The 15,805-nt window shown below is 43.5% G+C and overlaps 1 protein-coding gene across 1 annotated transcript in view; it reads left to right on the forward strand.

Moving 5' to 3' along the window:
• The first annotated feature begins 4,863 nt into the window (after positions 1-4,863).
• COL12A1 (collagen type XII alpha 1 chain) overlaps positions 4,864-15,805 on the forward strand; it is a 100,144-nt gene continuing 89,202 nt past the window's right edge. Inside the window, exons 1-2 of the mRNA XM_058802795.1 lie at positions 4,864-4,970; positions 7,649-7,756. Of these exons, the coding sequence (XP_058658778.1) occupies positions 7,684-7,756 (73 nt within the window). The 5' untranslated portion in view covers positions 4,864-4,970; positions 7,649-7,683. The remainder of the gene's footprint in view (positions 4,971-7,648; positions 7,757-15,805) is intronic.

Consider the following 15,805-nt stretch of genomic DNA (forward strand, 5'->3'; position numbering starts at 1 on the left):
GAAGGCCAGCATCAGCAGTCAGCCTGATGACAAGGTATTGAGTCTTAAAATTCCCTCCCATCATTATTCCACTGTCTGCAACAAAAGGATCAGGTCACTCATTAGCTAATGCAGCCTGAACTTTCAGCAGCTTTGAATACTTTACATTCAGACACAAGCTTATCTTCTCTGTAAGACTACCTGCCACAGACCCTGCTGTCCCAATAGATTCAGAGCTTGGCACTGTGCCATTTCAGCATTTGTTGCCAATTAATATCAAGAGCTTCTTCATAGGAAGAAATTACTTTGCAATAGTTGAAATCCTACCAAATATAGGGAAACCCATGGCTATTAACCCTTCAGCAGATGTTGAATTCAATTAGGTACTCAGTGAGCACTGTACTACAATGTTCTGCAAGCAGCAGCTAGTGGCTAGTGATTTCTAAAAATATTTTAATTTTTCAAAATTATGGGTTTTCTCAGTGATCATCAATCATCATTGTTTCACCAAGAAACCCTCAGCTACAAGAAGATGAATGCTTAAATCTACATTTACAATTCTTTGTGGCCAGTCCATAGCTGTGACAGGAACAATTACATTAAAACATACAGTGATACCTGAAAAATATATAGAGTCGCCGTCCTCAATTTATTTTCCTGTCCTCTTTAATCAAGCAAGATTTGTACTGGTTTCATAGAGGAATGCTTTCTGAATAGATTAGGACTCTGTCATGAAATAATGAACCAGCTTCTTTGAAAGAAAGCAACTTTATTTAGAAGTGTTACAATATAAAGTGTGTTTATGAATATACAAGGGACTATAAGATCGTTGCATCTATTTTTTCCAATTTTAGTATTAAAGCACTTTTTTTTTTTTTTAAATGACTGCCTACAAATTAACTGGACTTTCTCAGACTCACAAACTCCACAAAATACCAGCTTCTTTCTATTTATAACTCTGCTTTTGAAAGATTTATTTGCTTTTCCAGTTCTACTTATCTGGAGCCACAATAATTAACTTTCACAACATTACATGATGGGAAAAAACAGTTACACAAATTAGAGAAATAAATAGTTGCTAAGGAAAACATACCTGGTAAGGCAGATAATTATTACATGGCTGTCACACTTTCCAGGGATGCTGCTTCTGTAGTTGTTCCACTGAATGAGCAGATTTCAGATAGAACAAATCCTCTCTGAACACTGCTAATGTAAGAAGCCAGTCCTCATTATGAGAGGTCAGACTAGTTCTGCTCTCTGAATTCCAGCTCTGAAATGAACTTATCCAAATAAACAAACACCAGACTGAGTTTTTCTCCTGCCATTGACTGGAAATCTCTCATATAAGGAAAAGCCTTGTGGAAACTATTAAATATGTTTTGTCCTTCTGCATTTTATGAGTGCAAATATAATCCTGTGCAATATTAGTCTTATGACTGATTTAATAGAGAATAGAAAATATACTGGAAAGGCTGTCCATTGTGCAGTCAGGAATAAATGGGCCTCTTAAATGACTGTACTAAGAAAGTGTTTAATTTAGATGCACTGTAGTGATAGATGCAGTGACAGCCTGACCAGCAAAGTTCTTCCTGGGCAGATGTACTGTACTAGCTGCAAGTCACTGGCAGCAGCACAATTCTGCTTGTACAACTATACTTAATGCTTAATGTATATATTGTTTGATGTTCAAAGTGCTGACACTTTTTTTTTATTCTTCCTCTGTGCAAGACATACACTCAAATGCATATATACATATGAAGAACACATTTACCACATTCATATGTAAAGCAGATGCAACTAACTGTCAAGACAATACAGAGGCGAAATCTAGTGTGATAGCCACATGGAAATGATATTTAAGGCTTACAGTGCTGAAATGCAGAATATACTGTTTTATTTTGCCCTGGCAATGCAGTTTGAGAGAAAAAAAAAAAAAAAAGAGGTGTCAGAAAGACAAAGTTTCCTGAATTACTCTAGATCCAAAACCATTTCAAAATTTCTAAGAAATTCCTGGTTACCTGCAACATTACTATTACGCACCCACACCAGAAATGGAAAATTTTATTAAAAGTATAAATATAAATTTAAATGTTGATTTTTGTATTTAAATCTGCCACTGTTTCAGTGTGTTCAGATTAGATAGCAAAGAAAATTGTGGAGTTGGAGTGCAATGGTCTTAATGTGTTTAACACTTGTCTAAGAAACAAGCAGACAGGAGAATGTTAGTAAATGTTTATGCATTTCAGAAATGCCTTCTGCATCACATACTATGTACTCAGACTATGAATGTACATAGCAACATGCTGATTGAAAACAACCCATTTAATTACTGTGATATATGGAAGGACACGCTCTAAATGCAATTTGATGGTGTATTTTGCACATAAATGATCTTAGGAGAATCATGGTTAGAAGAGTTAGAATAAGGAGTTAAGGATAAGAACAAAATCCTGCTGCTCTTGGAGTCAATTAATTGTTTGCTCTTGACAGCTCTGAATCTTATTTTCTATGAAGAAATTAAGCAACTCTGGTCAGCTGAGAGGAAGGGGAGATACTCCCCTCAGCAGCATCTAGGTCTGTGAGGGGGAGTGTATGAGATCCTTGCAGACCTGAGAGACCCCTTGCTTTCAAAGCCTCCACTAGTGTAAATCCAATTGTAGCAATACACCAAACTATTTAAACAATATTTCTGGGTGATTTAACTTTTACATAGAACAATGCATATTTTCTTCCAGCTTCATTTTTTGCATTAATTGCTCTTCACTATTAACATAATATCTTGGTTATCCTATGATGAAAAAATCCACCGTATATTGTAAAAAAATATCGTTGTAGTGCACAAGTGATAAAAATACCTCATTTGCATTAATTCACTTCCTGTGGAAGGATATTTCTTTGTAATCCCTGATGTCCATTCTTAAGAAACTATTTTCCACACCCCATTTGTACTCATGTTCTTGGTGTGTTCATTCAGGGAACTAAAAATTTTAAAATGTGTTATTATGTAGAAATATTGCTTTTCCATATCAGACCTGGATAGGAAGAAATCCAGTTCCCCATGCCAAAATGATGCCAAACGAGAAAATCCAACTCAACAGCTGGGCAAGGGGGTTTAATAGGTCAAGAGTTTTATCGGCGCAGGAGATGTTGCTTTTGGAAAGTGCATTCTATCAATACCAGACAACTGAAGCTGTGCCTTGTCCCAAAGACAGCTGACTCGCTTCCAAAGTGTCTGGAAATGTCAGCGCATGTCTTCTGGTTATCGCTTTCTTTTCATCATTTCGCTTCTGGTGTAGGTCTGTTGCAGAAATGAAGCTCAGGAGACACAGGTCCTCCTGCCGACAGGTCCTCGATGTCCCAGTCGTGCGGAAAAGTGCCCAGGAGCGGACCTCTGATAAAATATAAACCTCCGCTATCGGTCCCTTCCACGCCGGCGGGAGCCCCCGCGATGACTCCGCAGTCACGTCGTGCTCGGAGCCGAAAGGGACCCAGTGCGGCCCCGGAACGCCCCCGGCCGCTCCGAGCGGGGCTCCCAAGCTCTGCGCTGAGGCATGGCCCCATCTCTCCCTCTCTCCGCCCTTCCCGGCCCTGTTTTCCATCCGGTCCCCACAGCGGTGGCCCCGGGGCCCAGCGGCAGCCTCGGCAGGCGGACAGACGGACGGTCGGTCCGTCGGTCGCCGCTGCTGCCCGGCGCCGCCACCGGGGGGCGCTCCGGCACCACGGATGGCGGCGGTGCGGCGGGGCCCGGCGCTAGGGCTGCGGGACGAGCGGGGCTGCGGCCGGGAGAAACCCCCAGCTTTCCCCCGTCCCTGATCACCCCTGCTCCTCGCTCATCTCTGTTCCGCGTCCCGAGTTTGCGCACCCGCTCCGAGGGGACGGTGACATCTCGTATTTTGGCCCGAAGAGGTCCCGGAGGACCGCGAGCGTTACCGGGGATGCCGTTCCCCACGGGTGTGGGAGCAGCCCCGCTGCTGGCGCGGAGCCCCCCGGGATGCTCTGTCTGGGCCCTCGGGCAGAGAAGGGCCCGGCTAGTTTGCCGTGTCACTCTCTGGCACGGCGTGCTGCAGAGGCTGGAACACGTCGGGGGGCCCGGGGAGGTTCCCGAGAGCGAGTGATGGGAGACCCTCGCGGAGCCTGTTCCGCAGAGGATTATCCGCTTTTGGAAGGTGAAGTTCCTGAAGGCACCGAATTTCAGACGTGGGCTACGGGGTCCGAGGGACGGTCGGTGCGGGCGTGCGACCCGTCCCTCAGCCCGGGGAACCGCAGCCGCCCCGCCGCAGACGAGGGCTGTCAGGGGGAGTGTGCATTTAATGCAGGGTTAATGTATGTATGGCTGCATACGGTTGAGGCTAGACACACCTGAACCGTGACACCATGATTATTATCACCTTTGCCCTCAAGGCTCCTGGGAGTGCCCGCACTCCCTTGCAAGAAGATTGTGCCAGGGATCAGCCCAGCCTCGGGTCCTCCGCGGGGGCGTCGTGGAACCCCCCGCCCGGGGACACCCTCCGCGCCGCCGTCCGTCGAAGCCTGCCCGGAGACTCAATTTTTCCACTGCCCTCCCGCGTCCTCCCCGTTTGGGAAGCCTAGGGGAGAGAGGGAGGGGGCGGCGGGCCGGGCCCCTGCCTCCGGGCGCGCTGCCGCCGCGGCTCCCGTCTCATGCCGCAGGAATGCGCGGAGGTATGCGCCAGTTTCCAGAAGTGGATCCCCTTCCTTGCTGGAGCACAGCAGCGCATATATCACCCGGTGGCAGCAGTCCACCTTCCCTGAAGTTTCGTAACCGCTTACGAGGGTAAATTGAGAGTTGGGAACAGCCCTCTATTAAGTAGCAGATTGAGAAGAGGCTCTACCCACTTGGAGAAGGCAAGTCTTCCCAGACAGACCCCTCACATCGGGAGCTACAGTAATCGAGACGCCTCCTCTGCGCTCACTGTTGCCGCTGCTGCTGCTCCTTATTCGCCGCTGCTGCTACTTGCTGCTCCCTCCACAAGGTGCCCCCGGAGCTTCATCCTTTATCCTCCTCCCTTTATCCAGGTCCGACGGCTGCGGCTCCCGCCGCTGCGGGCACCACCGCAGCCATCGCCGGAGGAGCTGTCCCGTCACGGACCCCGGCGCCCTGCGGCCACCTCGGAAGGTCTGTGTGTGTGTGCCCGCGCAGGAGCGGGGTCCCTGCCCGCCGAGCCCCGCGTCCCGCTCTGTCCGCACGCACCGCGCACGCAGCCCCTGGAGCTGCCGCGGGATGAGGACGGAGCGTGTGCGCGTTGGGCATGCCGGAGCCGGCTGCAGCTGCGGCCGGGCGGGCCGAGAGGCTCAGGGCAGGGCGCCCCGGGGCTGCTGGCTGCCAGCCCGGGAAAGGCGCGGGGAAGCCCGGCGGGATGGCGGCTCCCAGCGCTGGCCGCGGACGGGTGCCTGGGCAGAAAGGCGGGCAGGGGCGGTGGTGACCCGGAGACCGAGGCTCAGGGTGGCCGGAGGCTCCAGGCGGAGCCTGCTGTCAGCGCCCAGGGCGCCTGCAGGCATGCTACCGCTGCGGCTTTGGCAGCAGCTCTTGCTTCCCTCCCTTGTGTGTGCAGCTGCCGGTGATGCTGTGTCCTGCTTCCAGTTTTTTATATCTTTGATAGGCTTTTCCTGTGCTTTTTTTTTTCTTTTTCTGTTTACGTTAGTTTTTTTCTTCTTGAAAGTGTTAAATGTCATGCATTGTGTGGTTTAGAAATGCTTTGGCTAAGCTTTTGTAGGTTGAATTAGCCTGAGATAGGATTGGCAATGTGAAAGCCCGGGTTTGACTTTTTCTAAGTGGTCTCTAAAGATCAATGAGAAAACCTTTAGTTCTGACACAAAGTCTGCTGTATCCCTGCTGAGCCAGGAGGTGTCCTCTGTCACCTCCAGGGTTTCTTTCACACACTTAAATTTGTGAGAAGGAAACAGTGTTTTTAGGTTAGCAAATTAATGCTTTGGCTGAGGTGGTGTATTTCATGAAATAAAAACGTGTATCAGGAATGGAAGACCTGTAGCAGTGGAGAATTCCTAGATGCCTTTGTGGGATGATTAATTTCTGTTGCTTTTCAGAACGATCAAAAGATGGCAGTCAAAGCTCGCACGAGCTTATCAGGACAAAATGTCCTTTAGCGTTGAATTTAGGCGATCTTTCAACTCACTGCAGGATGTTGTAGATCTGCCCAGGGGCAGCCGTTTCCCACGCAGAGCAGTGATACGATTTTTGAGCTTTCAGAGCATTTTAATACTAACCTTGGCCTTTCTTGTGTTAGTGTCATTATGGTCAATATTGCTCTTGCTCTTCTGTTTAGCCACTGGAACTGCCATTAGACTGAAACCTTTACTTAGATTTTTGTTGAGATTTTGGTATTTTCGTGTGCAGTCAAGGCGTTTGGCTAAGGCAAGTATATACAGCTGCTCAAATGAAGCCTATTAAGCTCAGATCAGTAACTGGGAAGTTCCTGGATCTCCATAGCATCTTCCCACCAAATGTGCCTTGCTGGGTAGTTCTTTAGATGGTAGAAGAATATTGTTTTCCCTTTCAGTTGTTTCTGCGGACTAATGATTTATGTTTTCTTCTTTTGTTTTGCTCTTGGAACATTCCTGATTAAATTTGTTGCCTAATTGCTTTTGGAATTCTTTTTCCCCCAGCCTAATTATGATATATGATGCATGTATGACTTTATTCATACAAATTGCCACTCTCCTACTTCTTGAGATAGAAAATCTGAAACTATAGAAACACTTACATGCATAGGTTCATATTAGACTTTACTTAGACAAGGAAATAATTTGGAAAGTTTTGCTAGAGTAATTGGCAGTAATTTTACAGGAATTAGAGCATATAGTTATGAAGGGATGGCTGTTTGCAATTAGGAGCCACTAACTTGGCCTAATCCCACTTCTTGTGCTAGACAACTGGCAGTTGGTGTGAGACTCTTATGCCTATCAGCTTTATATAGTGTATTTTAAATATATTTTCTCTCAGGACATGTAAATGAATTATCAGATGTTGAAACATCATGGCTAGACAGACGTGTCAAATTTCAGATGTGTGTTACACACACTTCTGTATAACCTATTTCAGACTTTCAAGAAATGAAGAATAGCGCAATTGTAGGCAGAACCCCTCAAAAAAGTTTTATTACAGTTTCCAAACTGCCTTGAGACCAGTAAAACAAAGCTAACTAAGTGGTTCAACAGTTATGAAAAAGGAGCCGATTAAAATCCCCAGCTGAAAGAGACATTTAGTTGATCCAAAGCAGGAATGACCTCTGAATTAGCTATCATCACATTCAGCGATGAAGTCATGGAGCTCCCTTCTGGCTGCTGCCTGTGTGGAGGCACAGATCTTCACTGCGCTTCCCTGATCAAATTAACCCTAACTGGGTTAAAGCTTTGTGTGCTTACTGTGATTGGAAAGGGTTCAGCAACAAAAGGCACATTACAGCGAGACGAGACTCCCCAGTTAGTCACACAGATCGTTCGTCGTCTTGGACAGCTTTCAAGTCTGGAGGTTTCAACCTGGTCCCGTGGGTGGGGGCTGGGGATAAGGGAACAAAGCGAAATCCACGGTTTGTCTTTTTTATGTTTCATGAATACACCCACGCAATCCTTTAATCCACATGTATCATTTCCTTCTCGTTTCTCCCCCTTCCTCCCTTCCCCATCATTGCAGATTCATTCATGTTGTTGTGATCTGAAAGGGCAGAAATGAAGACAGCGCTGTGCTCGGCAGTCGCTGCTCTGTGTGCAGCCACCCTCCTCTCCTCCATCGAGGCTGAAGGTAACCTTCTCCTCCCTGCCCTCTTGCCCTGGTGCCCCACTGACCAGCAAACCTCACAATCAGCCTTGAGCTACTGGCTCTCTCCCTCTCTGTTTTTGAGTGTGAATACTTCACCTTATTTCTTTCTCTCCTTCAGAGAAATGCCTCTCCTTCCTTGCCCAGCTCCTTCTGTGTTCTGTTTCTCCCGGCTAGTGGGCCGGAGCGTAGCTCCCTCTCTCTGTCCCTCTGGTGTGCTGTCCGCACCACCCCACAGGCAGGACCTGGGCCAGCCGCTGTGGCCACCCGGGCACAGGGCCCGAGGAGCCCTTTGCCGCTGGTGGGCAGCCCGGCGTGGCCGGGGACACGGCTCTGCCCCCAGGATGGACCAAGAAGGGCTGGTCTCTGGCTTCTTTTAGTAATGTTGAGCGAGGAAACAGAAAACCTACTACTCAACAACCTGCAACTTTGAAATAAAATGCTCCAACAGAGTCTGGCTCTCTGCGCCTGTGTGTTGTGTCCGGCCGGCCGCCTCTCCCCCGCCCCACCGGCCTCTCTGCCGGTGCATCGGCCTCCCCTGCTCGGCGGGGCGACCCCCGGCTGAGCCTCGGGGAGGCCGGACCCTCCCTCAGGGACACCTGACACCTCAGCTTCTGTGCTGGATCTGACCCGGGGAACACGCCTGGGAGGTGCTGCCAGCACTGTGACATGCGTCATGGGCACCGCTGAAGGGAAGGCTGGGCCAGGCCTTGCTGTGGCAGCCGGGGTTCCAAGGCTCCGGCATGCAGGTGGTATCGTCACCTCCAAAAAGGCTTTCCTTTTCCTTCTCCTCCTCAGCCCTCAGCGCAGTCTCTCTGGAGGCTGAGGCCCCTGGGAGCCCTGGCAGCATCCTGCCTCCAGCTGAAGACCTGGGGAGACCCATCTTCACTGTCACACTTGGCACAGCGTGGCTCAACATGGCCTGGCCTGGCCTTGGCTCCCCAGTGGATTAACAGCAACAGTGTCCTGTGCCCTCAGTGTGAGCTGCTTGGCTTTTTGGTCATAGTCATGGCATTTCTGCCAGCTGTGGCTTCCAGGGGAAATATAAAGGCTGAATGTCCTGCACTGAAATGACTTGATCTGATCTCTGGGACCTGATTCCATCATAGGTGTGAACTCTCCTGGATTTACTGGAAAAAAACAGAAGCCAGCAACTGATAATTCTTTTTTTTTTTTTTTTTTGCATTCCTTCTCTTTCTGCCTCGAACTGAAACAAATTCCCTGATCATGGCCTGCCACAAGCTCCCTTGTCTGGACCTGGTCACCTTGGCTGATCTCTTCTAAAAGCATGGGGTGTCCGAGATGCCTCTGCGGTGTTTGGCCCCTAGGCAGTAGTAATAGTGCTTGCCTGGGGCTTGCAGATGTAAAGTACACTGGCTTTCTGCAAAAAGATGGCATTTTTGCCAGTAGTGCAACATCTGGTCACCCTAGGAGAGAATCAGTCCACTGCCTTCCTCTCGTGCTGTGTTGCTGTTGGCAAAGGAACCGAAAAAGGTCATTTGAAGTCATTTCAGAGCTGCATTTGAAACGCAGGACTGCTGTGCCAAAGAAAGCAGAGAAAGTGTACATTTTTGATGGAGGAAGGGAGTGGATGTGTTTGTGCCTTCTTCCCCATCTTAGAAGGGATCTCACTTAGAGCTGGACTAATATTACTGTTGTCCTGCACTACGATTTACATGTGTGGAGTATGTTATTTTGGAACGTAAGCGAAGGTGTTTTATTTAGCTATAGTGTAGACTAAACCAGCCATAGCTTCAGCACTGTTAAAGCAAGCTACAAAAATGTATTTGGAGCAGCAGAGTTATAACAGCAAATCGTGACACATAGCTGGATGACCTTGATTAGATGTTGGAGGATGCACTATTGCCAAGGAAAAGAGTGGATAAAACCTGATCTTGAGAGTTGTAGAGGGCTCTTGGATAGAACTTACATTACTTTGCACTCAAAAATGTTTGATAAATAAAATACCTAATTTACAGTGATCTTCTTTCTATGAGAAAATTCTCCTAGCTCCAGAGTTTTGAAGTAAGAGCAGGGAAGTGTGGGGTGAAAAATTGTGGTGCTGAAAACGGAGTGAGAAATAGTGGTGCTGAAAATGAAAGTTCAAAACTAGGACTGCCTTAGAACTTGCTGTGGTGGGAATTGCTTTTGTAGAGATTTTTACAGTGGAGTTTTGTTTGCACTATACTCATCATTCTTCTGCACTGTTTTAATTTTGTGCTGCAAGTTTGCATAATTTTGTAAATTGCATCTTATTTACTTTAGCAAGTTATTTCCTTACTTATGTATTTACGTTACTTTGGTGTAATTGCATCTTAGATCCTGTTTGCTGAACTGACTTTCTCCTGTGAACATTTGTCCCTTGGTCTTATTTTTCCAAATTTCAGATCACTTTGTGGCAAAGCTATCCTCCCCCACCAGTCAGTCCTATGTCTCTTTTCTTGGTTCTTTTTGACTCTCCATGTACCATTCACAGGACATGCATTTTAAAATTTCTTTCCCAAAGGTGTGGGTAGACACTTCATAGGATGAAAAGGTGAGAGGAGAATAAGAGAGAGAGCCATTTAATGTGATGAAGATTCTTGATATGATGTGGAAAGATGGGGTGAGAGCAGAGGGAAGAAAAAGCTTAGTTTTATTTTCTGCCCTCCTTCAGCTTTCATTTTTCAGTCTCCCCTGGGAGGAGATCTGGTGTTTATCTGATGCTGCTGTCCATAGATTCCTGAACTTTCCAGCATGAAACTAGTTCTTCATCAGTATCACAGCTGCTCTGAAGTCCTTTGTGAGAGCTGTGCTCTGCTGCTCTTGGCAATGAGCAGTGAGCTGCAATAATGGCTTTAGAGCTTTTCTACAGAGGTACAGCAGAACAGGAGTTTCTAGTTGGGCAGTCACTGTAGGAGTAGAGGGGGGAAAGCCCACATATAGTCTAAATGCACTCATGCCCTTTCACTGGGGAAGTTGTTTGTTTGCGGTGGTCAAGGAAGCAAATCTGTTTTCATGCTCAGCATTTTTGCTTTTCTTTTACAGTAAAATTCTTCTTGTTTTATTTTGCAATCCTTCTGATATCTCTCTCCCAGCTTAAACTCCTGTGTGTGATTCTATATTTTATATTTAAACATAAAGTTGTTTATGCTTAAAGTTGTTTTGTGCCTTTTTAGTCCAGCACAGCAATACTCCAGTGCATTCCATGTCTGTCCACATGTCAGATTTTTTTTTCTGTTACAGTATTTTTTTCATCTGTGATCACCAAGAGCCAAAGGCTCTTATTCTAGTCATAGTTAAGTACATTGGCATGTGAAGAATCTATTAATTATAACCTCCAGTTACTGCTGTGATGTTTTCATGGCTTCTGTAGCATATCATGTTTCTTAATACAGAGGGATTTTCAAAGGCACAGGAAAGAAATGAGGAAATCATTGGTTTTGTGTAGCCGAACTGAGCTTCTGAAGGGGCTGACTTTTCAGTTTTTCAGGAATTGGTTCAGACCTAGAAAAGTCTGTTTTCTAGGCTGGAGGTAGGGAAGGAGGGCATCACTAATCTAGGTGTGGAACCTTTGTGTTGTGCGTAAAAAGGTTTGTCTGGTGAAAAATCTGTTACCAGGACACCAGTGTAGTAAGTGACAAATAATTGCAGCATAGCAGTTACAAAGGATTAGAATTTTTGGCTTGTAATGAATCTGCATTGAGTACATTAATTTTCATTGACTGAATAATTCAGAGGTGATCTGAGATAGCTGAAACTTTTGAAGTTTTGAAACTCATTGGTAGAACCATTATTTTATTATCTTTTGATGGCAATATCTTTTGAGAAAGAAGCTGCTGATTTCCAAGTTCCTAAATAGAGAGCCATGTAGATTGACATGTGAAATTGAAATTTCTATATAGGTGAGGGTGACTCTACTTTTTCCTGCTGCTAATTAGAAGCAAAATATGCATGCATGTGTAAGTGTATATACACATGCATATATATATATATACACACAGGTGTAAAATTTGGTAAATATTCATATATACAATGTGTGTATATATATATAGGTTAGGTTGAGATATGTATGTCTTTATTTGTATAGGTATATAGTTTTAAAGGAAATTTTTAAAGTACATTTATGAGCTTTGCATCTTCAAATTTGAAGAAGTTTCATAAACATATATAAAATTAAAAAATGCAAAGACACAGATGGCAAAATTTCTGTGTTGTGATTGGCAATGAATACCTAACAAGTCTGAGAACTGCTCTTTTTAGAAGTTGCCCTTTACTACATTTCTAGGCTGTAGGTCATTCCAGTCACATTGACAAAGCAGGCTTCAGAGGAGCTTAACTGGAGTCATGATCTAGTTAGTTGTACCAAATTCATGCCACTTCTGAAAAAAATAATAAATGAAGAGTTCTGGCACCTTCCAGCCTGAGGAGGCCTTATCACTGGGATGGTAAGGCTGAGCTTACTCTTCAGCTTCTGTAGATTGTATGATATTTTAACATGGGCTGGCACATTACTTTACATGCTAATTATAGTGTGTCTTTTCTAGTGATGGAATCACAAAATATTTTTCATATAGGGATTGTGGATGGCAGCTACTTCCAACTTATATCACTTCTAAATCTGGTTCTAGATATAAATTACCTGATATTGCAGTTACATTTTATTTCTATCATGTTAAGGTGTTCACTGGGATCCTCTAGCAGTCACATTGTGTTATCTGAAAAAAGCTGTAAATTTTTTATATTTCCTGTGAAGTAATACAAGCTAATATAAGACATGCAAGACCTGCATAGCATGAGAAAGATGCTTTGCCCTCTTTTTTTTTTTGTTTCTGAAATTATAACCTTATTACATGTGTATATAACACAAAAACTGGCAATGTTTTAAGTACATTCTGTCTGATTTTTTTTCTTTTGTTTTTCTTTTGTGGTGCATAATATAGAAGATCCAGTCAAGGAAGTGATCATAACACAGTTCCAAGAGTGGTCAAAATTAATGCTGTGGAAGCATGATTGTTGTACAGCAGGATATGTTTTTGCTACTCTGGAAACCTATAGGGGCATTTCTGTGCATTCATGGTTGGATCACAGTATGAAGGCAATACTAAAACACCATCACACATTATGATCATGATCCTGTACCTTGACAAGTCATTGGGAGGTTTGGCATGCATTTTGATGGACACAGGATCAGCAGTGTCACTACACTAAGAATAGGTGCAACTTCACTGCTGCAAGTAGCCTGACATCAAGACTGCTTGCTGGAGTTAAGCTGCACTCACACATAAGATTTTGTTGAGTGAAATTTTAAGGTTTGTCCCTGTAAAGGGGCAAACTCCTACTACAACAAGGGGCATTTCTTTCCTAGACTCTGGTTTGATTCAGTATTGCAAATGTATTATTTTTCCACTGGTGAATTCCCTTCTAGAAGAAGAATTTTAATGAGATGGAGTAACAGTTGCCCTGTTTTATTATCACAATACGGTTTTTATCATCTAAACATTTTTCTGTACTTCAGATCAGCTTACTACTCTCAGTCATATGACCATGGTTTGGTCTTCACCCCACAGCTGGTTTCATTTGGGTGAAATCTGACCCCTGTGAAGGTCCATGGATGTTTTGGAGATTCTGTTCTGAGTATCAAAAGCTCACAGGCCATCTGGAAGACATTTTGATGACATTGGATCCAAGGAGCGTTTTTTTTTTTTCACTCAAGAAAGATTCCTTTTTGGATTTCTGTGGGAGAAGTATTCCGTGCTTGAGTTTGATAAGCCAGCCATAGGCCGAGAATGAATGGGTTTAAGTACAGCAATGAAGGCGGGGATTAGGTGTCAGAAATAACTATGATGATAAAGGCAGTGAGGTTTTGGAGCAATTTCTGTGGGAAGCTGTCAGTCTTGACAATAGTGGAGGTCTTTAAGAATGATCTGAGGAAAACATGTCAGGAATGACACAGGGTGGCCAATCTTGTCTTGACCGTGGGATGGACAAGGGGACCTTCAAGTTCCCCTGCAATACCATTGTTTATGATCACCTGGATAAATGGATGCATCACTCATGTGTCAATGTACTATTCTTGTTACCTGCCAAGACCCACATCTGAATTTTCATAAAAAGGAAAAACATTCTTTAAAATGCTCAAGACTTTTCCTCACAGTCAGCTTTTTCAGTTTATCTGGAATCCGGTCATTTGGATATCAACAAGCTGGGCTGCTGCTGTCCTTCAGCAGTTAAAGCCTAAAGTCTCTGCTGCAACATGCCAATTTACTTGCAAGGTTGGTGGTGCTACTTTTTCCATGTACTGAATTTTTTTAAAAGCATGCTCAGGTCAGTTGTCTCTGCCTTTGCATTAAATTTGTCCTGAGCCATTGCTACTGAAACAATATTTTATAATGATATTCTTATCATCTAAATGTATTTTACTATTAACACATGTTGCATGATTTTGATACTAAGTAACTACCCTGCCATCTCTAGCATTGTGATGCTCATAAACTGAATGATGAATAAACTGTGCATGCAGGTTAATGGTCTAATCTCACTGCCTGTGTATGGACAACAGGAAAAATAACATTTACTTCAGTACTAGTGTTATCTATTGTATCAGTATTATAAAGCCATATTATCCTCTGGTCGGAAATTACAGAAAATTAAAAGGAAAAAAATGTCATATATTTTTAGCTCAGTTTTACTTTTTGTAATTGGACAGTGCCTTTTCATAATTAAACATTCTAGCATTTACTACTTTATCTGCTTTTAAAATTATATTCAAATCTGATATGAAATCTGACACATGATGGAGGTCTTCTATGAAACAGAAGATCTATCTTTTAAAAATGCCTGCAAAACTCTCTCACTAGTAGTTAAGGAAAGTATGGCTGGATCTAATCATACTTTGTATACCTATTTAAACAATAATATATAATACACCTACCATGCACTGACAGTGAGTCAGTAAAATACTGCATGAATAAGCATGACAATTTTAAAAAGAGAATATCATTATAAAATATTTATTAAATGTCTTTGTGTAATGAACCTTGTACATGGAGGCTTTGTCCATTGTGGGAAGCTAAAAAACCAATAATCAACATTTCATTTATGTATGCATGATGCTGCAAATTAGCATATATAAACTATTTCTTTCTGTACTGTTCAGTTACTTCTGTCATCAGCTCCTACAAATTTTATTTGCAGTCATTTGTTCGGTTCACTGGTGCCTTCTTTGCCATTTTCTATAAATTCTGTAAAATAAATGTCCTTAAATATATTTTGATGTTGTCTTTTCATAATTAACCATTGTGTTGTTTGGAACCATACTGGCATTTTATGTTAAAATGCCACTATTAGTATGGGTACACCTGCTGCAAAGGGAACATGAAAACAATAGTTTACACCTTTGAAATTGTACAGAAATCTGGTGTAAACAGGTAGAATTTTATTTTTGAGAACTTTGCATCAGCTTGAATATTTTGGCAAATTGCAACCACTACTAATGCCATTTATTACTCCCTTAGTTCCTAAATCCTTTGTTGCTATATGCAAAGTATGTCACTTTAGTGGCTTCTAGGAACAAAGGGGTGGAGTTCTCCACATTTTGGAATATAATGATACATCAGTGTATCATTATTGCTCATATACATTTTGCATGTATATTCCTATCTAGACCCTGACAGAAATTGTTTTACTGAACATTAAATGCCCAGTCTTTTCCTGTATTCTTTAAATAGTTAATTTTCTCTGCCAAGTTTCTAGATTCAGTGGAATTGATAAGAAATATCATATGCAGAGACTATATTTTAAAAGCTGATCAATTCTTTGATGTCTAATTAAGAAGAGTACTGTGTTCTCCACATTCTAAATGATCTCATGATATTGTAAGCAGGTTGTGATTTGGCATGCTTGTATGGATTGCACCCAGCATGTAAAAAAAATTTCCTTTAATTGTTATGTGAAATGTTTGCATATGTGGTGATTATCTGTGAACTCATTGTACATGTATCCAAATGTGTTTTCTATTGTGCTTGATTTTGCTGGCCATTCTTGAATGTCTTG

The sequence above is a fragment of the Ammospiza caudacuta genome, chromosome 3 (assembly GCF_027887145.1).
Source record: "Ammospiza caudacuta isolate bAmmCau1 chromosome 3, bAmmCau1.pri, whole genome shotgun sequence".
Lineage (NCBI taxonomy): Eukaryota > Metazoa > Chordata > Aves > Passeriformes > Passerellidae > Ammospiza > Ammospiza caudacuta.